The 24,475-nt window shown below is 48.2% G+C and overlaps 1 protein-coding gene across 1 annotated transcript in view; it reads right to left on the minus strand.

The window, feature by feature from the left end:
- The window catches only part of LOC137423639 (interferon-induced GTP-binding protein Mx3), a 137,408-nt gene that overhangs the window by 15,014 nt on the left and 97,919 nt on the right, over positions 1-24,475 (minus strand). Inside the window, exons 9-11 of the mRNA XM_078773932.1 lie at positions 15,741-15,885; positions 12,487-12,645; positions 454-530 (exon numbers count right to left, since the gene is read on the minus strand). Coding sequence (XP_078630058.1) covers positions 454-530; positions 12,487-12,645; positions 15,741-15,885 — 381 coding nt within the window. The remainder of the gene's footprint in view (positions 1-453; positions 531-12,486; positions 12,646-15,740; positions 15,886-24,475) is intronic.

Raw genomic sequence — 24,475 nt, forward strand, 5'->3', positions numbered from 1 at the left:
ACACACATGTAGACACAGACAAACAGACAGAGTTTCTGCAATTGCAAAAGAAGGACCAAATAAAAAAGTTTAATAAGCACTACACCAGAATTTTATATCTCCTTGTAATGTTTCTTCTTCATTAAACTTTGTTGAGTGTTGGAATACTCCATCTGAACTTATATTCTTGGAAGCTACATAGATATTCAGAAAGATGTAAAACAAATAAAAGATAACAGCCCTTCCTGCCTGACATTTCATTGAACTCACTGCTAATAAACAAATTAATTTCAATGTGGATTTAAGGAGTATTTGCATGCTGATCTGCCCAGGGAGGATTTTGACAAAACTATTGGAATGTGGATGTGTGCGTTTCCTAATCCTTTCATAGACTCGAATGCTACCATCTGCTTCTATTTAAATTATGTTTGTTTAATAGCATCTTTAAAAGCGAAAAGAATATGCATAACAAACCTTGATATGTTGTGTGAGTTCTGGCAAGAAACCAAAGGTTGGATCTGCTAAACTCTCAGCAACAGATTGCACCATGTCTGTGGGGAATCCAAAAGGAATGTCGTGGAAGAGTTAAGTGGTCAATTGCAATACCGAACTAAAGACAAACTGCAGAACTTTTGAAGCGTTGCACTTCACACGTGTGTGGTTGTGGTGGTGTAGGTGGTGGGACGAGAACAAGGTAGGAGGTGGGGAGAGAGTTATGAAGGGGTTTGGTGGGATGGGAAAATTGCAAGTATAATAAATATAATATAATATATATAATAATATACATATATTGTATGATGTTGTTATGTTTATTGGGGAGAGAATACCATGGGAAAGAGAGGATTGAATAGAAATAGTATGGACCGTGTGACGACTGTGACATGTAGGAGCATTTTCGATGTAGTAAGTAGGGAAAATGTAGCTTAAGGTTGTGTTTAAATGTTCATCATACGAGGGATGGTGATGTGTTAATTAGTAGAAGGGTTTAAGGCTCATTCCCCTGTTTGTGATACCCTCTGTGGCCATCTCTAACATTTATAACAATCGCCGACCAAGCAAAACAGCAGTCGGCTAGTACTCACTCTCCATGGACACATACGGCAAGGACCCCGCCAAGGACAGGCGGAGTGAAAATGGTCCGGTGGACGGAGGACATGGCCGGTAGGCCACGCACCCCCCCCCCCCCCCCCCGAGTAAAGCGGCTGGATGACGTAGGCGGGCGAAGAAAAATCTTGGCAATTGGGCTGGTGAGGGAGCGAGCGAGCAAGAAGCTTCGCCATTTTTGTGTCCTTGCAGGAGAGCGTTTTGTGTGGCGATCGTGAGGGAGCTTTGACTACTGACTCTTCTGATGGCTGGAGGCCACGCCGTCCTTCCCCAAACGGTGGAGAAAGGAAAGAGGGCCATCTACGGGCTCGCCTTGATAGCGAACGTTTTCAACGCGTGGTGTTGTCACCATTTTGCCAGGCTTCCCGTCTGGTGGCTCCGGGCTTCGACAACTGCCGACCTTCCAAAGGATCAATTTTGGGCCAGCTAAGTGCCAGAAAGGGACTTTTATTTTCTTACCTTACCCTGTGTTTGTGTTTGTATCTGTATGGAGGTATCTCACCGCAGCATTTTACCTCAGCTTTATTTTCGTTGTTTTCATTCCACACCTTATTTTCTTATAAATTATTATTGTTACATTTTTGTTGTTGTGTTCTTGGTTGGGTTTTGGAATAAACCCTTGTGTTCGTGAAGTTAAACGCTTCGTGTTTCTTCCATCCCGCACGCGTCATAACTGCCAGATTTGGAGATCGCCTCAGGAGTTAAAGCTGGTTTGGTTCATCCTTCCAAGGCTGGTGATAACAAGCTGTGGACACGACTGTAGTGAAAATGTATCAAAGTTGAACCCAGGAGTGATGCCCACTAAAACCGCAGAGGGGCGTCTATAAGACCTCGGACGTCCGCGACGCTGAGCCACTCCTGTGACATTTTACTATGACATGTAGTCTTGAATGGTACGTACCCACACATATATTCTAGGCTTGCTTGCATTGACTAATATAATCGATCTTTCCTATATGATGCCAAGATCCTGATATCTATTGCATGATTGTATTTTACAGGATGATGCTAAAGATCTGATTGTGATTAAACCCTACCTATGGGACAAAGTTGTGGACTTGGTTGATTTTCACAACATTTAATCACAATCAAGATCTACGGAAATGGCGGGACACAAGATGATCCATGTACCGACATTCAGCGCCGACTCACAAGCTGTGGATTCGGGCTCGGAGTTAACTCACTGGCTCAAGTCACTGGAGAACCAGTTCAGAGCCCAGGATACCGTTCCCACTGCTGAAACTGGACGTGCTGCAGACTAAAGTGGACCACCACGTCTACAGGAGCATCGAATGATGTACGACGTACAATGCCGCTGTGGCAGAGCTAAAGCGAATTTACATTAAGAAACGGAGCGTGGTGTACACCAGGTATCTGCTCTCATCGCGGCAACAACAGCCCACTGAGTCGATAGATCGCTTCGCCCAGGAGCTGCGACAACTACTTGCGGACAGTACTCAAGAGGTACGCACTCACGAGCAAGTCCAGGATGATCTTGTCCGAGATGCTTTTGTCTCTGGGATCGGCTTTTCGACTCTTAGGCTAAGACTTTTGGAGACAGCTGACCTGACGTTCACAGAGGCTCTACGGGTGGGCACACGTCTACACTGAGGCCCGGGAACAATCTACCGCCTATGACCACACACGGGTCGTTGCGGGGACTTCACAACTCGCGCGACCGGAGAGGGCTACCGCCGAGGATACGGGAGCGGACTCGACCACGCTAGCGGAGCCCCTGGCCGCTCCCGAGGTGTACTCGGATTCCGGCTTTACGGCGGCCAGGCCAAGGCCTGTACGAAATGCTACGTGTTACTTCCGTGGCAATCGACAGCATCCCAGGTCGGCGTGTCCGGCTCGGGAAGCAATATGCCATTTGTGTTCGACTAAAGGACATTTTGCAAAAGTCTGCCGAAAGACCGCGCGGGGCACACGAACTCGCGCGACCTTGAATGGGCTTATCGCCGAGCCAACGGACCGAGCACAGAGCGGGGTGCCTCACCTGACTTTGATGAGTGGTCCTCCTCCTCGTGGGCCCCTGGCTGCACGCTCGACCTTGGTGAGATACATCGGGCCGCAAAAACAAATGGCGCGAACACGACCGACCGCGGAGCGACCGTCCTTGACTGGGATCCGAACGCCCTCCGAAGGCTACTCATACAATCGACAAGCTCCTGCTTTGACGCGGCAAACAATGCACATGACACGAGCGCCATCCAACGGCAGCTCGTACGAACTACACGCTCTTGCTTCAGCACGTGAAACTACAGTTGGCTGCGATCCTTCTCGCGTGACACGAGCGCCATCTGACGGCAGCTCGTATGAACTACACGCTCTTGCTTCAGCACGTGAAACTACAGTTGGCTGCGATCCTTCTCACGTGACACGAGCGCCATCTGACAGCAGCTCGTACGGACTACAAGCTCCTGCTTTGGCACGACCAACTATGCGTTTGACACGAGTGCCCTCCGGAGGCGGCTCAAATGACTGGAAAACTGCAGCCGGCGTGGGATCCACACGCGAGGCGCGATATTCTCGCTCGGATGGCTCAATACCTGCCGGATCTTCCGGCCTTGCTCAGGCCATTATTCCACTCATGGTCAAAGGCATTTTTGCGCGGGCTTTAGTCGACACGGGGTCTACGGATAGTTTTATCGATCATCGACTGGTGCGTAAACATGGGTGGCCGGTCCTCGGGACAACACGACGGATCTTTATGGCCTCCCAAGGGCTTAGGCTCAGCACAAAAGGGGAATGTCGATTGAAGCTTGTGATAAAGGGATGCATGTTTCCAGATGTACATCTCATGGTCTTACCTGCTTTATGTGCTGACATTCTGTTAGGACACGATTTTCTTAAACGACATGGACGTTTGGAAATGGAATTCGGTGGGACTGACACGCTTGCTGTGTGTGCACTTGCGAAAATGGAAATTGAGCCTCTTTCGCTGTTCCCCAACCTGACCACTGACTGCACTCCTGTAGCGGTAAAATCACGGTGCTACTCACGAGCAGATGCGCAATTCATTGCGGAAGAAATGGCCCAGCTCTTAAAGAAAGGTATCATAGAACCCAGCCGGTCGCCGTGGCGGGCCCAGGTCTTTGTGGTGCGAAGTGAAGCGCATCGCCGCGCATGGTAATCGACTATTCACAGACGATTAATCGCTTTACACAGCTGGACGCCTACCCCTTACCGGGGATGGACGCGCTGGTACGACAGGTGGCCCAGTACTCAGTCTACAGCACTCTCGATCTGCGTAGTGCGTATCATCAGATCCCCATCTCTACGGCTGATCGCATCTACACCGCCTTTGAATCGGGTCAAAGGTTATACCAGTTCACCCGACTACCTTTTGGGGTGACGAACGGGGTCGCCTGTTTTCAGAGGGCTATGGACGACCTCGTTACTAAGGAGAACTTGACGGATGTCTTTGTATATCTGGACAATCTTACGGTTTGTGGGTATGACCAGGGGCATCATGATGCTAATCTGAAGCGCTTCCTCGAGGTCGCGCAGAGGTATCGCCTAACCATGAATGAGGCTAAGTGTCGTTTCTCTCTACGCACGATAGATCTTCTGGGGTACACCGTGGCCCATGGCAATGTCGCTCCAGATAAGGAGCGTCTGTGACCTTTGCTCGATATGGCTCCGCCTAGCGATCGAGCTTCGCTGAAGCATGCTCTCGGGCTGTTCGCCCATTATTCTAAGTGGGTGCAAAATTTCTCCATGAAGCTCCGCCCCCTTGTGGCCTGCGACACGTTCCCCATGAGCCCAGCCGCCTTGGCAGCCTTTGGGGGCCTTAAGGCCGACATCGCTGGCACCGCTGTGGCGACGATCGACGAGAGCGAATCTTTCGTCTTAGAAAGTGATGCCTCGGATTATGCGATAGCGGCGACACTCTCCCGGGGGGGGGGGGGGGGGGCGCCCTGTGGCTTTCTTTTCGCGGACTCTCACTCCGTCTGTCGAAAAGGAAGCGTACGCGATCGTCGATTCGGCGATGGCGCCCGTACCTACTCGGGCGGAGCTTCCAAATCATCACGGACCAACAAAGCGTAGCGTTCATGTACGACACCTAAAATGCTCAACGCATTAAGAATGACAAAATCACTCGCTGGCGTATCGAACTCGCCGACTTCTGCTACACCATCACATATCGCCCGGGGGAAGGATAACCTGGTCGCCGACGCCTTATCAAGGCCGGCTACGTGCGCGGCTATCATAACTCTGGAGGGTCTGTGCACTTTGCACGGCACTATGTGTCATCCTGGGGTGACGCGTTTCGCTCATTTTGTGCGTAGTGGTAATCTTCCGTACTTGATTGAGGACATCCGCCGGATCTGCCGCGACTGCGCTATATGTGCGGAACTCAAACCGCGTTTTTACAACCCTCCCATGGGGACGCTGGTTAGGGCTACTAGACCGTGGGAGAGATTGGGAATGGATTTCAAAGGGCCGCTGCCGGTGTCGAGTAACTCTCGTTATCTGCTCACTATCGTTGATGAGTACTCGCGATTCCCTTTTGCTTACACGTGCGTGGATATGACGGCTGCCACGGTCATACGGTGCCTGCAGAATTTGTTTTCTATGTTTGGGTATCCGGCCTACGTGCATACCGATCGGGGTGCGGTGTTCCTGTCTCAGGAAGTGAGAGGTTACTTGCTCCAAAATAATGTCGCTTCGAGTTACACCACACCGTACAGACCCCAGGCGAATGGGCAGGTCGAACGCTTCAATGGGATTATATGGAGGGCTGTCATGCTAAGCCTCAGGACCCTCGGCCGTGGCCTCGATAAATGGGCTTGGTCGCTACCTGCTGCGCTGAACTCGATCAGGGCTCTACTATGTACGGCCACCAACCAGACTCCTCACGAAAGACTGTTCCACCACCCTAGAAGCTCGGGTAGTATCCGATCTTTACCCAGTTGGCTCGCTGAGCCGGGGCCGGCCTATCTCAAAAGTGCGGTTCGCACAAGCAAGTACGACCCCTTAGTGGATAAGGTGCAGGTACTCCAGGCTAACCCCGAGCATGCTCGTGTGATGACGGCAGATGGACGCGAGTCCACTGTCTCCGTACGCCATCTAGCCCCATGTGGGGTCATCGAACCTCATAGGGATATCGACAAACCGATCTACGAGTCTATGGACTCTCCCGAAGCTTCCTCTATGGAACATCTGCCATCCCTTCCTTCGTCAAATACACCCCTGCCTGAAGGCTCTGAGGTGCCCCCTCCGAAACCTGCCTCCAGCGGCTACTCCGAAGCAGGGGACTCCGGGCTTGGGGAGGCCGTACCCGGTAGTTTCCGGACACGTGCTGGCAGGGTAATTCGCCACCCTGACCGCTACGGATGGACCGACTGACATGGAATGACATCCCCAATCAATTAATGCTGACGCACGCTTGATTCCTGCCTAGCGGCAGTGTAGTTCTAACGGCGGGGAGAATGTAGTGAAAATGTATCAAAGGTGAACCCAGGAGTGATGCCCACTAAAACCGCAGAGGGGCGTCTATAAGACCTCGGACGTCCGCGACGTTGAGCCACTCCTGTGACATTTTACTATGACATGTAGTCTTGAATGGTACGTACCCGCACATATATTCTAGGCTTGCTTGCATTGACTAATATAATCGATCCTTCCTATATGATGCCAAGATCCTGATATCTATTGCATGATTGTATTTTACAGGATGATGCTAAAGATCTGATTGTGATTAAACCCTACCTATGGGACAAAGTTGTGGACTTAGTTGATTTTCACAACAACGACAATATATAATATATATACATATCATTATATATATTATAATACAGTCGGACAGTCGAACCTCCAGGGGCAACCTGTCCAAACAACCTGTCCAAATCTCCCCCGACGATCACGGGGCCAGAGGTGGAGAGGAGGGGCCCCAACTGGCGCAGGAGCTCCACTCTTTCTCCCACCGTCGTAGGAGCGTACACCTTGACCAAGGTCAGTGGGGTCGAGGACACCACCACCCTCAGCGCGGCCAATCGCCCCGGAATAATCTTTTCCAAACTAAGGACCAGTGCAGCCTGCAGTGTCCTGCGCTAGGACGTGGAGGCCTGAGATGAACCGGGACGATTCCTGATGAGGTTCAAGAGCAGCTCGGAGGAAGAGTTTTTCGGAGCTGTTTTCGGATGACGTGCTGATGTCCTTGGACTTCGCGCCGGGCTCTGGGCCGACCGGGCCGACGTGTGTGATATTCAGCAGCATAGATTCAACGAAAGGCCCGACCGAATATCGTCGCTTCGTGGCTGCTTTCCGCCGCTGAAATCCAGCGCGGCTTAGGCGATTCTGCCCCTGTTTGGAGAACACCCAGCGAGGCCTTCATCAGGGCCGAGCGAGCAAGGCTTCCGCTGCCGAAATCCAGCGCGGCTTGGGCGATTTTGCCTCTGTTTGGAGAACACCAAGCGAGGCTTTCATCGGGGCCAAGCGGGCAAGGGCGTGTCGGGACCTGGTTCGCGCCATTGACTGAGTGGTTCGCACCAACCGGAGCTGTTTTCGGATGACGTGCTGATGTCCTTGGACTTCGCACCAGGCTCTGGGCCGACCGGGCCAACGTGCATCGAAGTCCTTTCCAAGGGTGTGGTGCTGGCCGGGCTGCCGTGGTGCTGACCGGGCAAACGTGGCGTGGTGCTGACGGGGCCCCCGCAGCCGTGATGCCCCCCCCACCCCCCACCCCTCAGAATTTCCATGTTTTAAACGTTTCCCAGTGTGTACCCTGGATTAGAATAGGTACACCGTATCCCTGCGTGTCGTAAGAGATTACTAGGAGGGTTGGCATCAGGAAGGGCATCCGGCTATAAAAACATTGCCTCAAAAAGAGAACCATGACAATTACAACAACATATGGGCAGGGTCCAGCCTGAAGTGGAGATCGGTTTCTGAGGTTTGGGACATGGAATGCAGGGACAATGACAGGGAGATCAGGAGAAGTTGTGGAAGTATTGGTCAGAAGAAGAGTGGACATATGTTGTGTGCAAGAGACGAGATGGAAGGGAAGTGGTGTGAGAATGGTGAAGGGTAGGCAGGGACAGAAATACAAGTTTGTGTGGCAAGGGTGCCTGGAGGGCATGAATGGTGTTGGTGTCCTGTTTTCTGAGGAGTTTGTAGACAGTGTGGTGAGTGTGACTAGAGTGAGTGATAGGTTGATGATGGTGAAAATGATGATTGGAAAGCTCTTGGTGAACGTCATCTCAGGATATGCTCCGCAGGTTGGTCGGAGCGATGAAAAGAAGGACAAGTTCCGGTGTGCGATAGAGAAGCTGATTGAAAACGTGAAAGATGAGGAAGTTGTTGTGGTAGGAGGAGACCTAAATGGACATGTGGGAAGGAGTATGGATGGTTTTGAGGGAGTTCATGGGGGTTACGGATATGGTGTGAGAAATGGAAAAGGTGAAAGGATTTTGGAGTTTGCTGATGGAGCTGATTTGTTGATTTGTAATACTCAGTTCCAGAAAGAGGATAATAAGCCTGTTAAATACACGTCAGGTGGGTCGACGACAACCGTTGACTACCTGTCGTAGGCGAGATAGGGGGCACCTCCGGGACACAAAGGTGATCCCGGGGGAGGAGGCTGTTTCACAGCACCACTTGGTTGTCTGCGACATAAGGGTGAAAGGTGCGAGGAGAGCTCGGCGGATGAAGTACCAACCGAGAATGAAGGTGTAGAGGTTGAAAGAGGTGACAGTAAGGGAGGCATTAAAAGAGAGGCTGAGTAGGGTAGAGGATGATGTGGTTGAGCTTGAAAGTGGTTGGATGTCAATGAAAGCTAGTCTGTTGGGAGCCGTAGGTGAGGTATGTGGATGGACAAAAGGACCACCGAGGCACTCGGAAACATGGTGGTGGGATGATGAAGTTGGAAAGAGGATTGACGAGAAGAGGAAGAAGTTCAAGGAGTGGCAGAAGGCGAAGGGTACGGGAGCAGAAACAGCAGAGCATGAAAGTTATAAGGCAGCCAAGAAGGCTGCAAAAAAAGAGGTAGCAAAGGCGCAGGAGGCATGGAGGAAAATGTTCGGAGAACGCTTGGATTCGGAAGAGGGTCAGAGAGCGGTATTCAGGATTGCAAAGCAGATATCGAAAGCGAGGTGTGATGTGATGGGGGTGAGTTGTTTGAATGATGAAGTGGGACAAATCGTTATGGACCCAGATGGAATTAAAGGAAGATGGAAGAGATATATGGAAATACTGTTGAATGCAGAGAATGAATGGGATGGCAACTGTTACGGATTCGTCACTTCCGTTGTTGTGGTTTTCATCCACTGTAAACATTTTTGATTCAATGTACTATTATTGTTGTCGTTTGGGGGAAATAGAGATTACTATTTTCAAAAGGTATCAAACGCAAGGACACCAAGGACTTCCAGGAAAGAAGTTGGTATTTCAAAAAAGTGGATTTGGGGTGAAATTAGCGGGGGTAGAAAAGATCAAGGTTTTGGATTGGGGAAGATAAGAGATGGTGGTGAACAGCTGTTTTAAAGACCTGGAGGGAGAAGTGGGATTGAAGAGAGTGAGGGAGTTTGTTCCAGAGGTGGGAGAAAAGAGGAATGAAGGAGTGAAGGTGAGCAGAGAGTCTTGATTTTGGCAGTTTAACCATAAGAGGGTTGCAGGCAGATCTTGTGCGACCTGTAGGAATATTTGGGGGACAGAGCCCAGAGAGAGCTGGGGGAGCAAGGCCGGAGAGGAGTCGGTAGAAGACGGAAAGACCACCAACCTGCCTGCCGTGAGTAAGTGAAAGGCCCTCGGAGATAGCGTCATCGCGGGAGATTCCAATGATTCTGAACACTTTGGTTTCAACAGCGTGAAGATAAGGTAGGTGTGAGGCAGGAGCACCAGCCCAGAGGGGAGAGCAGTCCTCCATTGAGCTGCGGATGAAAGCCTTGTATGTGGTGAGGAGCTCAGGTGTGCCAAGGAAGGACTTCGCACGACGGAGGATGCCCAGTCGGTGACTGGCTTTGGAGGCCAGCTTGGAAATGTGGTTTTCCCAGGAAAGATCATGGCAGATAGTGAGACCCAAAAGCGTGAGTGACAGAACTTCTTGGAGAGGATTATTCACAAAGTAGATGGGAGGGTTGTCCAGTCGGTCTTTTCAGAGAGACATCGTAAGAGTGTGAGATTTGTCAGGATTGAAAGACATGTTCCACTTGTTTGCCCAGTTTGTGATTTTGTCCAGGTATGCAGAGAGTGAGGAGGCTGCAGACTGCCGATCTGAGGGATGAGGCATGGAGCGGCAGAGAGTGGAGTCATCAGCAAAGAGATCGAGAGGATTTTCAAGAGAGTCAGAAGATCATTGATGAAGACCAGAAAAAGCACAGGGCCCAGAACACTGCCTTGGGGAACTCCAGCCTGAACAGGAAGAGGAGATGAGAGAAACTCATTCAGGGCCACACGTTGACTACGACCCGCGAGGAAGTCCGCCAGCCATGCGTGGAGATTTCCATGGATACCAAAGGAGGAGAGTTTGGTGAGCAGAGCGGGGTGCCAGACCGTATCGAAGGCATGTGATATGTCGAGGGAGACAGCTCTAATTTCCTGTTTGGCATTGAGGACCTCCATCCATTGTTGAGACAGCAGAGGCAGCATGTCCAGAGTCGAGTAACCTGGTCTGAAACCAAATTGATGATCAGAGATCAAGCCATTGGAGAAGAGGAAAGATTTAATATCCGAAGCAATGATGGATTCCATGACTTTGCTGATAATTGGGAGAAGGCCGATTGGTCTGTAGTTGCTAGGATCTGTTTTTGCACCTTTTTTGTGTAAAGCGGTGATGTTGGCTGATTTCCAAGCAGATGGCAGTTGACCTTGAGCAAAAGAGAGGGTGAAGAGAACAGAGAGGGAGTGAAAGAGCGGAAGAACAGGATTTTAGGACCCGTGGGCTGATGCCGTCAGGTCCAGTTGCAGAATCAGAGTCGAGGGTTGACAGAAACTTTTCCACCTTGTCAGGAGGAAAGGACACGGAGTCCAGGAGCAGCTCGGTACGACTGGGTACGGTGGGTACAGAGAGGGATGGGTTTGGGATACAAGATTTAGAGGCAAACACAGAGTTTCAGGCATTCAGCTTTTTCACGTGCAGAGTCAGCTGTGTAGCCATTTGAGGTAAGGGAGGGGATGGAGGGGGAACAAGCACCAGAAACAGATTTGACCAGACGCCACCACAATTTGGAAGAGGGAGACAGATAAGAGAGTTTGGTCTTGAGAACGGAGAGTTATTGTTTCCTGGCTCTCCTGAGGGTGGACACACACTTGTTTCGGGCTTTGTGAAAGGAAATGAGATTTCCTTCCGCTGGATTTGCTTTCCAGGAGACGAAGGCAAGTTGTTTCTGAGCAACAGCCTTACCACAAGATTCCGTGTACCATGGACGGGAGGAAGGGTATGACAACTGAAGACGAGATGGGATAACTCTGTGCATGAGAGAGAGCAATTTACTTTGGAAGAATTCCCAGGATGAGTTGATGTCAGAGGTGGTAGAGATGGGAGACCAGTCCTGATGATTGATGGCTGCTTGAAGACCGTGCCAGTTGGCCCGAGTGAAATGCCAGACTCGTCGACGCTGAGCAGGCTCCCTGAGAATGGTCAGAGAGAGATGTCCACTTTAACAAGCACATGATAAGCTTTGCCTCGCTTCAACCATTTCACCGCATCCAGAAGTTAAGCTGGTGTGTGTGTGTAACGTGGATTTTGAGTGGAAATTTTCAGTTCGCCATAAAGGGAGCCGTTGAACGTCCATATCCAAAGGGGTGATTTCCCAGTTGCCTTCAGGGCACCTTTACGCATCTTTGGCAGCGTGACTGTCACTGTCAACCGAACAGGATTCTGGTCTCGATTCGACATCATTCTGACTATCACTGGAGCGTGGATCAACTTTGGCCTGAAGCCGGGATAGAGACATTGGGGATGTTCTTTTCGCTCACTTGGAGCACAGTGAGTTATATTGTACGAAACTGATGGTACCATCATAGGAATGATATATTTGTTGTACAATTGATTACTATTGTTTTTTGTACTGTTATTCTTGTGTGATCTTAATACAATACTTGTTTGTTGGTAACAATTGGTATGGTTTCACCATTGATCTTTGACATACAGAATAACACATCTTTCTGTCGTGACTCCTCTCGGGGCTCGGAGGTACACCGTGGTCGGGGTTTGGGGAGGAGCACGTAACAGTACCTACAATTCTAAATTCAGATTTGTGCAATGCCTGACAACTACATGGTCCACCAACAAATCATACTCATCACAGTATATTACACGATAGAATAATTTGTTGGTATCAACCCACCTTTCCTCTGAACTGCTCCCATTTTCTATCTCTTTCAAAATATTTTTTGAAATCAACTGTTCTGGTTAAATTAACAATTGAAAACAAAGACATTTTTATGATAACTTGCCTGCTACTTCTCTCAAAATATCAAGTGCTGGCTTTTCCAGGGTTGTGATATGTTGTCGGGCCAGGTTTTCAAACATGTGGAAGCTGATGAAACCTGGAAGTTCTCGACCTGTGTTCTGTGTCATGAAATTTCTGACAGTGCCTTGTAGGTTTTGATTCCCTGGCAAAATAACAAATACAAAATCATCAGTGGGTCGTTTTTCATGAATACAGGAGGAAAAACGAAACAAGTAGAGCTACATTCAAAGTACACCACCCCCATTCCAAATAAATAAATAACATATATAAATCTAGTGTGACATCTTTGCAGCACATGGAGACGGAACTGGGAGGGAGCGGTGGACAATAATGAATGGATTAATTGCATAATTAAAATAAATAATAATCGTAAAATAATTAATTTCTTAATCAATTGGCAATAGTATACCAAAACCACCACTGCTTCCTTATAATCTGGAACTTTTTGAAATTAATTAATTATGTAATTAATAGAAAAATTAAATAAATAATTGATGTATTGATTAATCAAAAAATCAAAAATACCCTTATCGCCAAATAACTTGGTCACTGTCAAGTCCAAATATCAGATTCCTAGCTCAAAAGGTGCCTGAGATTGCCCAGACGAGAAAGAAAGTAAATAAGTACTTCATAAATCGATAATAATTAAGTAATTAATTAAGCAATTGATTAATTTTAAAATACCGTTTTGTCAAAGCACGTGCTCACTATTGTTTCGAACTTTCAGCTTCCTAGCTTTCAGCTTCCCTGCAAAGGATGGCTGAGATATCGCCCGGACAAACAAACAAGAAAACAAACAAACAAAGGGAGTGAAAACTGAGTTCTCCTTTTCGGAGCACGTCAACTCTGGGCCCCCTCCGATCCCCGGCGATGGCGTCATGCAGTGCCTGGATATGGAATAGGAAAGGAGCAGTGTACAATAGGGTTGTTTGCTGACAAACAAATCATTTACTAAAAATATGCATCTCAAATTTAAATACAAGAAATGAAAATTATACATATGAGGCCATTTAGTCCATTATCCTTGCATTCCCAGTCTCACGTCATTATTCATTTGAGGCTTGCATTTCACTGGAAGGAGACTTTTGATATTACGATTCGTGCTATATCAAACAGTTAAGCAGAAGCAGCAAATTTGGCATGGCAAGAGTAATTGAATACAATTACCGACTCTTTTTGAAAGACATCATGGTATGTTTCAATTCCACAACCTAACTGCAGATGGGATACTTTATGCCCCCCAAAAATGGAGGAAATAACATTAAAAAACGACGGGTCTGTAACTCAAATCAAAATGGAGATTTTTTTTTATTTCCCAAAAATCAATCTTTGACTCCCGTTCAAAATGTGCTACCAACTGATCCAACCTGCCTTTTATTACCCTCGCCAGAGGAGAGGGTATTGCACTTGGGTCCGTTTGTCCCCACAGAACATGAATAGGTGTATTATATTGACTCCTATATACCTTTATACCCCATTGAGACCATTAAGACCCTAAGACCCATCAAGATCCTTAACACACCCTTTAGAACCATAAGAACCCGAAGAGCCTTTCGGACCCTAAGATCTTTTAAGATCCTTTAGAACCCTTAGACATTTAAGAATCTCTTTCGACCCTGTTGATAATAATTCTAAATAAAATCTTTTTTAAATAAATGAAATGAAATATACAATGAATTTTTTTTAAATTTTATTAAAAATAAATAATTTATAATAAATAAATAAATTAAATCAATTAATTAAAAATAAATAAACAAAATAAAATTTTAACATGATTTTTGAAGAACCCCTAATACCAATAAAATCCTGTTAGACCCATTATAACCTCGAAGAACCCTTTCTTACCTTTTGACCCTTTTATACCTTTCCACCTTTCAAGCCTATTAATACCATTTAGACCCCATTGACATTTAGATCCTTTTTATACATTTTAAAACCCTTTAGACCCCTTCAGACAATTCTGACCCTTTAGACCTAAAATTACACCCTTGAGACCCCTTTCAGACAATTCTGACCCTTTACACCAAAAATTACACCTTTGAGACCCCTTCAGACAATTCTGACCCTTTAGACCTAAAATTACACCCTTGAGACCCCCTTCAGATAATTCTGACCCTTTAGACCAAAAATTACATCCTTGCGAATCCAGTCAGACAATTCTGACCCTTTAGACCTAACATTACACCTTTGAGACCCCTTTAGACATAAAATTACACCTGTGAGACCCCATTCGACCTTTGAAAATCCTTTCAACACTTCGCGTGCCGGATTGGGATCCTAGGATCCTGGGTTCGAATCCCGGTGGATCACTGAATTAACGCGAGGGGGGTTGACTCAGCCTGTCATCCTTCTGAGGTCAGCAAATTGAGTACCAGTTCACTGGTAATTCCATGTGTGTCGCAAGAGGCGACTAACAGGGTTGGGTTGGCGGCAGGAAGAGCATCCGGCCATAAAACTTTGCTTCAAAAAGGGGGCCACGGTGCCCCAAAAAGGCCAACCCCTGCTCTGCGGGAAAAATGGCCTTTAAAGGTGGTTCAATATGTAGTTACGTGAGGTTAAAGTTATGTTAGGGTGACCGAAAATGTGCCCTGGGAGCGTATCTGCCATTATAACATTACGTGTATGGGAATATCTCGTCTACTTGACATAGTTTTGCTTAATGTTGCACTTTCTCGCAACGCATCCATGACATTAAATGTAAACTTGCTGTTTTCTCATATTCTGCTTTTCCCTGTGGGAATACGGTGTGACTACAGATGTACAACAAAAGCGTTAAGTATAACCATCACATCTTTAATCGGTTATGGATCCTTTTTTGTTGTTGCTGTCGCCTCGACCCCACGTGTTTGCAAAGCCAATGGTCCTAAGGTAGCAGGCGATCTCAACCGGTCGTTTCCAGAAATCGTTTTTGGGGGTAATATTAAGGTTATCACACAAATGATTTCGTAAAGGTGTAAAACAAAAATAATATTGTTGATAAATATGAGCTGAAAGGGCATACCACAACTCATTTCTACAAATTTGCAAATATTCAAAGATGCTCTACAAATATGAGCTAAAAAGGGCATACCACAACTCATTTCTACAAATTTGCAAATATTCAAAGATGCTCTAAAAAAAAGAAGAAGTGAAATTGTCTTCTTTTTCAAATATTTTTATTTATTATTTATCAATAATAAGTTAATTCTTCTTTGTGGAGAAACCTCTTGCTGAAACAAATCATTCATCAGTACTTACATCGCATCTCACGAACCCTCACAAGATTAAGCCATTTCGCAAAGTAGTCGCGGGCCATTGAATACATTTTCATGGCCTCGGGGAAGTCACAACCATACTCGCCCATCGCTGAGCCATGGACCACTTTGGTGTATTCTGTAATAAGCTGCACAGAAAAGACAAGGTTCAACAATTGCTGCTTTTTAAGGGGAATTTTGCAAAGAATATGTTGATACTTTACGAAAACAAGTCATTTTCGCTCACCTGGAACGTAGTTCCAGGGGAGCTTATGTCATGGCGCATCGTCCGTCAGTCCGTAAACACTTGCAACTTCTTCTCCGAAACCGCTGATAGGATTGGGACCAAACTTGGCACAAATTATATTTGTTATGTGTTATGTTGAACTAAAGTTTGTTCACGGCCCTGAGAAAATCGAAGTCGAAGGAGGTCTACCTAAAGTGGGACCAGGTTTGACACCCCAAAAATAGGTATTTGCTTTCTTCCCAAAAACTACACACACGATTTCGATTAAACTTGACCACAACCTTCACCACCAATGATGTACCAAAGTTTGTTCAAGGCATTAGAAAATTGGGGTCTAAAGAGGTGTCTGGGGTGGAGGGGTTTTCCCCCCAAAATATATACTTTTTTGTTTGTTTGTGTAAAGTCTTATGATTATGTTATTATTGTTACGGTTTGTGGGGGTAGGTGAAGAATTGCCATAGTGGAGTTAAGATCGTATAAGTTTTAGCATGGACTGTGGACGCAAAGAAGAAGAACCCTCAAGGTAATAAGTAGGTAACCTGTCAGGTTAAGAGTGTCTGCATGTCACCACATGGAGGGTGGTTTATGTGTTAAGTTAGATAGGGCTTAAGGATAATCCCCAGTATGTAATTACCTTCTATGATTTTCCCTTCTGTTTTTTACAAGTAAAAGGGCCAGCCATAAAAACGATCGTTTGCCAACAACAACAATAACAACTGCCATGAAACCGACATTGCCGAAAGAAAGCCGAACATTCCCGAACGATTGCTAGAATCCGCCTGCAGGGGATCGTGACCGAAAGGCCACGCCCCGAAGTCCGTCCTTGGTTGAGAGCATATTGGTTGAGGATGATGTAATGGGGCACGGGGATTGGTCGGAGAGTGACATCGGGGAGGAAAAATCGGGGAGGTCGGGGAGGAAAAGGAGGGTGCGTCCCCCCCCCCCCCCTCTCGCTCTCTCTGGTTCTGGCGATCGGATCGGGCGGTCGCTCTTGTCCTTCGTCCCTGGCTTGGCTGTTCCTGGCTCGTGTGCGTTTTTTGGAGGAAAGCATTCGGAGCTCGGGTGGACTTTTGCGATTGTGAGGAAGAGGTGTTAGTGGCGGTTTGTGGATCCACATTGTGCTTCCCTGGATGGCTGAGGGATCCGAGGGAGGACTGCCCTCAGAAGGGACCTTGCGTTCGTGGCGCCGAGGAGTGGCCTCTTGTGCGCTTCCCGCCGGTGGGGCTTCGAGCTTCGATGACCAGCAAAGCTCCTAAAAGTCTTGTTGAGCAAGCCGAATGCCGGCTGATATAAAAAGAACATCATTTTATTTTTATTTAATCATTCCCCTGTCTGTTTTCCTGTCTGAGTGGAGATGTCTCAAATTAGGAATTACAGTTTTTACCTCGCCTTTCATTCTTATCTCTTGCATTTATTTTCATTAAATCCTTTATTGTTGCATTTCATTTTTTGTATTGTGAATTTTCCTTGTCTCGTATCTGCGTTTGTGGGTTCGATGAATAAACTCCGTGGCGGCCGTCCATAAAGGTAAGACCTCAGCCCCTTCCTGTCCCATGCGCGCCAAAAATATTCCGCCAAGTTTCGAACTGCTGCCTCGGAATTGACCGATCGGCTATACATCTGAGGCCGGTTTTCATCGACCGTGGACGTGACAGTGTGGAGCTGTGCTCCCATGTCAAACTCCAACAATATGGACGCGACAACGAGCTGAGTTTCACAGAGCCGTTTATTCCGAGCTCGGCACGAAAGCACTGAAAAAATGGCTACCCCGAGCGGCAATATATATTTCAAATTCAAACAGTAAGCCACGCCTCCCAACGGGGCGTGGTATGCAATCCGAGTGACCGCCCGCTGATTACGTCACCGGCCGGTACAAGAGAATTGTGTCCGGTAACCGCTACATGCGCCCCCCCAGAATTCACTTGTACAGGGAGAGTCAGTTTGTGGGGGGCCTCAATGACCTGGCCGAAACGACCCCTGGCGATTCGTGTGGGGGTGGGAGGCGCCTTGGCGGCGGATGGTCGGGCGGGGGGCTTGGTCGATGGGGGACGGCCCCGCCGTGGAGGAAGGGCCAACCGTGGAGGTTGGTCGAGGTCCAAATGGGCCGGCTTGAGGCGGTCCACGGAGATATGGTCCGGTTTGCCGCCAATGTCGACGACGAACGACTTGTCGCCCCTCCTCAAGACCCGAAAAGGCCCATCGTACGGCGGCCGGAGCAGTCCCCAGTGTGCGTCGTTGCGCACAAAAACGTACTCCGCTGTGCGAAGCGCTGGGGGGACAAGGGGTTGAGGACAGCCATGTTGAGACGTGGGCACCGGGGCAAATCTCCTGGCGGCCTCCTGGAGGACCGAGCGTTGGCGAGCTGCGGACCAGGGGCCGGTGGCGTCGGGGATGAACTCCCCCGGCACGCGCAGTGGTTGGCCGTAGACCAGCTCGGCGGTAGAAGCCTGGAGGTCTTCTTTAGGGGCCGTCCGGAGGCCCAATAGCACCCACGGGAGCCTGTCAGCCCAACCGTCGTCCTGGAGGCTGGCCCTGAGAGCGGTCTTCATTGAGCGGTGAAACCTCTCGCACAAGCCGGTGGCCTGGGGGTGGTAGGCCGTGGTGCGGTGAAGTTTGACCCCCAAGGCCTGAGCGACCGCGCCCCAAAGCTCAGAGGTGAACTGTGGGCCTCTGTCAGAGGAGATGTCCGAGGGGTCGCCGAAACGGGCGACCCAGGTGCCGATGAAGGCCTGCGCCACGTCGGCGGACGTCGTTGACGTCAGCGGGACGGCCTCCGGCCACCTGGTGGTCCTGTCCACCATCGTGAGGAGATGGGTGAAGCCCCGCGAGGGCCGAAGGGGTCCCACCAGGTCCACATTGACGTGGTCAAAACGCCGTGCGGGCACGTCGAATGGTGCCAACGGGGCCTGGGTGTGCCGGTGGACCTTCGCACGCTGGCAGGCGACACAGGCGTTGGCCCAGTCGCGGACATCCTTCCGGAGCCCGTGCCAGACGAATTTCGCTGCCACGAGCTTCTGCGACGCTTTCCGGCCCGGGTGGGAAAGGCCGTGGATGGCGTCAAAAACGAGTCGTTGCCATCCAGCGGGCACAATGGGACGAGGTTGGCCCAGGGAAACGTCGCACAGGAGAACTGTGCCTGTGTCCTTGAAGGGGACGTCGGACATCCGCAGGCCCGTGTCCGCTGTCCGGAGGGCTTGCACCGCGGGGTCGGAGATCTGGTCGGCCGCCATGCGGGCGTAGTCCACGCCGAGGTGGACGGCACCCGTGACGGACCGGGAGAGGCAATCGGCCACAGCATTGTCCTTGCCCGTGACGTGCCGGATGTCCGTCGTGAATTCCGACACGGTGGAGAGGTGGCGCTGCTAACGAGCCGACCACGGCTCTGAGACCTTGGCCATGGCGAAGACCAGGGGTTTGTGGTCCACAAACGCCGTGAATGGGCGTCCCTCTAAAAGGTGGCGGAAGTGGCGAACCGCCAGGTAAAGGCCGAGGAGCTCGCGGTTGAACGTGCTGTATTTGCGCTCGTTAGGGCGGAGCTGCCGGCTGAAGAAGGCCAGCGGTTGCCAAGCCCCGTTAACCCACTGCTCGTGCACGGCGCCCACCACGTAGTCGGAAGCGTCCGTGGTAAGGGTGATGGGTGCATCGAGCGCCGGGTGCGCTCGCATGGTTGCGTTGGCGAGGGCCAGCTTAGCGCCCGTGAACGCCTTGTCCATCTCCTCGGTCCAGGCGATGTCGTGCTTGGCTGGCTTACCCCTGAGGGCCTCGTACAGGGGGCGCATGAGTTGGGCGGCACGAGGCACGAACCGGTGGTAGAAGTTCACCATACCCAAAAACTCCTGCAGGGCCTTGACGGAGCGGGGGCGCGGGAAACTTTTGACGGCCTCCACCTTGGTCGGCAGCGGAACGGCCCCGCACTTCGTGATGCGGTGTCCCAGGAAGTCGACGGCAACCACGCCAAACTGGCATTTCGCCGGGTTGATGATGAGGCCGTTCTGGCTGAGGCGCTCAAAAAGCGTGTGCAGGTGAAGGAGGTGCTCCGCCCGGGAAGTGCTGGCGATGAGAATGTCATCCAGGTAGACGAACAGAAAGGTGAGATCGCGCAGCACACTGTCCATCAGCCGCTGGAAGGCCTGGGCCGCGTTCTTAAGGCCGAACGGCATTCGGAGGAACTTGAAGAGGCCAAAAGGTGTAATTACAGCCGTCTTCGGAACGTCGGCCGGCCGGACAGGTACCTGGTGGTAGCCCCGAATAAGGTCGACCTTGGAGAAGATCACCCGCCCCGCCAAACGGGCGGAAAAGTCCTGGATATGCGGTATCGGGTATCGGTCGGGGGTGGTGGCGTCGTTGAGGTGGCGATAATCGCCGCACGGTCGCCATCCGCCACCCGGTTCAGTGCTTTCGTGCCGAGCTCGGAATAAACGGCTCTGTGAAACTCAGCTCGTTGTCGCGTCCATATTGTTGGAGTTCGATGTGGGAGCACAGCTCCACATTGGTGACCTCTTTTACGAACACGGCAATGGAGTCGACCGTTGCTTTGAAACTCCCTGGCTTCTGGGAATCGCACGTGGCCGTCTGGTTTGCCCAAGAAGAATTGTGTCCGGTAACCGCTACAACAGTATGATTGTACATGCTGAACTGTATTCTAGCAACCATTGAAATTGGTTTAAAATACCTTTAGTCAGTGGAGTATACTGCTTTATTCTGGAGCTGACACACACACACACACACACACACACACACACACATACACACACACACACACACACACACACACACACACACACACACACACACACACACACACACACACACACACACACACATACACACACACACACATACATTCTGACGAGACAAACACTGTCGCACAGCTAATGAACTTGGGGGATACTCTGGGCATGGGCACCAGCAACGTCGTAACAATGGCACCGCTTTTCTCACTGTACTCAGCGGGGCATTTCCTCAAGAGGAATTTCCTCCTCCCATTGATGCCAACCGATGGGGAAAGTCTGTGCTCTTTCCTTTTCAAGCAAGAAAGCAGCACATACCATTTTTAAAGTCTTTGGTAATGCTTGAACCGGTCCAAACCAGATGGGTGTTTTTATGAGACACTATCTCCTCACTGCATGGGCGTTGGCTCCCTACAGTAGCTCATCCGCCTTTTGCCAGATGTTGCTTTTAGTCCTGGCAGGATGTCACAGTCACTCTCCCCACTAGCAAAGCCATTGAGGGGTGTCGGTTTAGTGGCCAACAACCCGACCATGAGGCAAGTAGCACTCGGTTACATGTTACTAGTGGCAGTCCCAAAAGACTGACCTAACAAAAATTTAGACTATTTAAACCACTTTACAAAGTCTTCAAGGGCATAAGCCATGACACAGAGTATGTTTTATAAACAGAAACAATTTAGTGTTATCCGTTAAATGACTGCTCGTCGTCATAATTTTCCAAAAATTTAATAACCGACAAATTTCAGTTATGTTTAGAGTTATGAAGTTCTGACACACCTCATTGAGAAAGACGTATTGGTTTCTGCTCTCAGGAGGCAATGAATATTTGACTTGCTTCAGCTCTGCCCTTGTGTCATGTAGTTTTATGTCAATATCACGGCGCAGGCCTGGAAGAAGATGCTAAAAGATAGAAAAAGATCACATAAAGCATTAGGAAATAGCAACAGCAGCAATGAAAACATCACAAAAGATGGAAATTCAAGTCATTTTTGCCTGACAATCATAAATAGTTCCAGTTTATGTTTCGAGGAGTGGATGGAAGTTGGTCCATGTTGTTGTTAGAGCGAGATGTAAATTGAGTCATTACTGTTTGCTGGATGGTAGAGCACACATATAAACAAAAGGTGGGAGCGGAGGGGAAGCCGTAGCCAGAGGTACTCCTTGCAGAAGAGAAGAGCTAGGAAAGAAGACAGGATGAGGAGAAGGAGGATAAGAGGTTAGGTGCTGATGGGATGAGGCACAGTGAGGAGTAATATGAGGGGAGGAGGCAGAGGGAAGTGGAAGATTGGAGGAGGATGAATGAGTTGGAAGATTGAGGGATGGGGGAAGAGGGAGCCTTGTGAATGTGTGAGGGGGAAACTTTGAGAAGGAGGGTTGTGGGAAGATTTGAAGAGGAGGAGTGAGGGTGGAGTTTTGAATGGGAGGGGTAGGGGAAGATGGTGATGGAATGGGGGTAGGAGGGAGTAGAGGGAGAGGACATGGAGCGAGACACTGGTAAGGGATAGGGCTTGGAGGTATGGGCAAGTACAAGTAGAGGAGGAAACAGACATGGAAGAGATTGACACTGAAGATGGACAAAATGAACGATTCATGAAATACAAACATCTGTTGTAAAGTGGGGTTTTTGAGATTTTCAAGTCGGAGATATGTTTGACTACGTTAGAGGAGGGGTGATATGAAGGCAAGTTAAGATATTGAAGAAAGGAAGCCATTGACTTTAAGAATTTAAGACTTTGAACTTTAAGAACGGGAATGATTGAAGGAGCGATTTGAATACAGCCTTTTGAACAGGAAGAAGAGTGAATTGTAATGGAAGAAATAATTCAACATGTAAGCAAAAGGAAGATGAAACATTTTAAAACAAACACAGTAAAGACAGTCTGGGTGTTCTCCAAAATGAGGGCAAGGAGTCTGGGAGGATGCAGAAGATTGCAGACAGAGGTTCAAAAAGGAAGAAGCAATCTAACCAGATTGGCAAACCAAGTGGAGTGTAGCTCAAAAGAACGTGGAGGTGTATATAAACACTTGGTTAGTTAGTACGATAGGAGACACTCCTTTTTATGAATATATTTTTTATTTTTTTGAAGGATTCGGTGCAAGCAAAAGCAGGATAGAGTAAAAAGAGAAAGGTTGAAAGAGATTGTGAAGGAGTATGGTGAATACTTCTCGAACACTGTGGGGATAAAAAGGTGAAATCGGCAAGATGGAGGAAGAGACAACAGGTGGTCATGGGGTGGTGTGTGGTGAGGAGGAATTAATTTTTTTCATTTGATTTTTTTATTCATTTAAGACATTAAACATAGGGTGTATAGTTAGGAGGAAATTGAGAGAGGAAGAGGGGGATAGTGGTGAAAAGAAAGGTATTGAAGTACAAGAAAGGACAAATAAAAACATGATCGTGGACACAAGGGAAACGGGTAGACTAGAGTCCCTTTATACAGAGAGTAACGACAACTGAGAATACGCCGCCATTTTGGGGCCAATTGTGCGGAACCACTGAACCGGCACATGCACAGTGCACTATGAGCTATGCGTGTATAATGCAATGCACCACTGCACAAACACGGGGCGGGTTAGGGAGTACGGTGAATGTTTTTATTTATTTATTTTATTGTATCGAGATGTCGGTCTATGAGTATTAGCTCCATTATGTACCAGATTGCCTATAATGGGATATTAGTTTGTCTGAAAAAATGAGCGGTTGATGAGAAGTGACAAAATGGGTGATTTCTGAATCCTCATTATCGCGATGTTGGCAATAATAATTTGGGTTACTCACGATGCCTGGAGAGAATTTGAACATACTATGTGACAAGGTAGTCTTGTAACCTAAAATAATCTTTAACCTCTTCGATTAAGAGGATAGGAAAAGCGGGGTGGGGGGGGGGGGGGGGGGCATTAAAACACACGTGTGTTTTGTCTGAAAGAAATGAATTTAATGTAAACATTATCAAACTGTAACAAATTTAATGCGTTTTCAGAGCCAATAAACTCATACATACACACAAACATCAACACATTAAAACACACATGCACACACACGGGATAAACACACACACACACACACACACACACACACACACACACACACACACACACACACACACACACACACACACACACACACACACACACACACAGGCTCTCGGTCAATGCACACATACTGTAAATTAACCTTTTCAGCTTTCTTTTCATCAGTTAACCACATTCAGCAACAGATCCAGGTACAATCAGAATAAATGAAACGTAGTACAGCTGTCAAAATTGCAATATGTGATGATTTTTTTTTTTAGCATTTATCTCTACCATTTTGAAGAACGATACAAATTAGAGGTCTTGTGAGGGTTGAGACCCCAATATGAATAGCAACTTCCTGCTTTTTATCTTTACAATCATTAAAACTTTCATTGCATTATGTGGAATTTTTTGAGAACTTTTGTTCCCCTGAAAAAAAAAAATGGCAATACCTAATACAGGGTAAGTGGATATGCTACATGGGCAAGCTATTTCTTAAGATGCATGCACGAATACACAATAATGCCAAACAGAGACTTCTTCTTTTTTTTTCAGCCCTGTTGAATTTACAACATAACCATTCATAACCATTCTCTAGAAATGATTCCTAATACTAGCTATTATCAAACTGTTGGCATATTGTGAACTGAACGTTCTTTTTCTAAATAGAAATATAGAAAATACAGTACAATGTACTGTCAAGCAAAGTATCCAATGTTTCCAAACAAAACAATTAACGGTTTTCAC

Source organism: Myxine glutinosa, chromosome 3, assembly GCF_964187855.1.
Source record: "Myxine glutinosa chromosome 3, kmMyxGlut1.1, whole genome shotgun sequence".
Lineage (NCBI taxonomy): Eukaryota > Metazoa > Chordata > Myxini > Myxiniformes > Myxinidae > Myxine > Myxine glutinosa.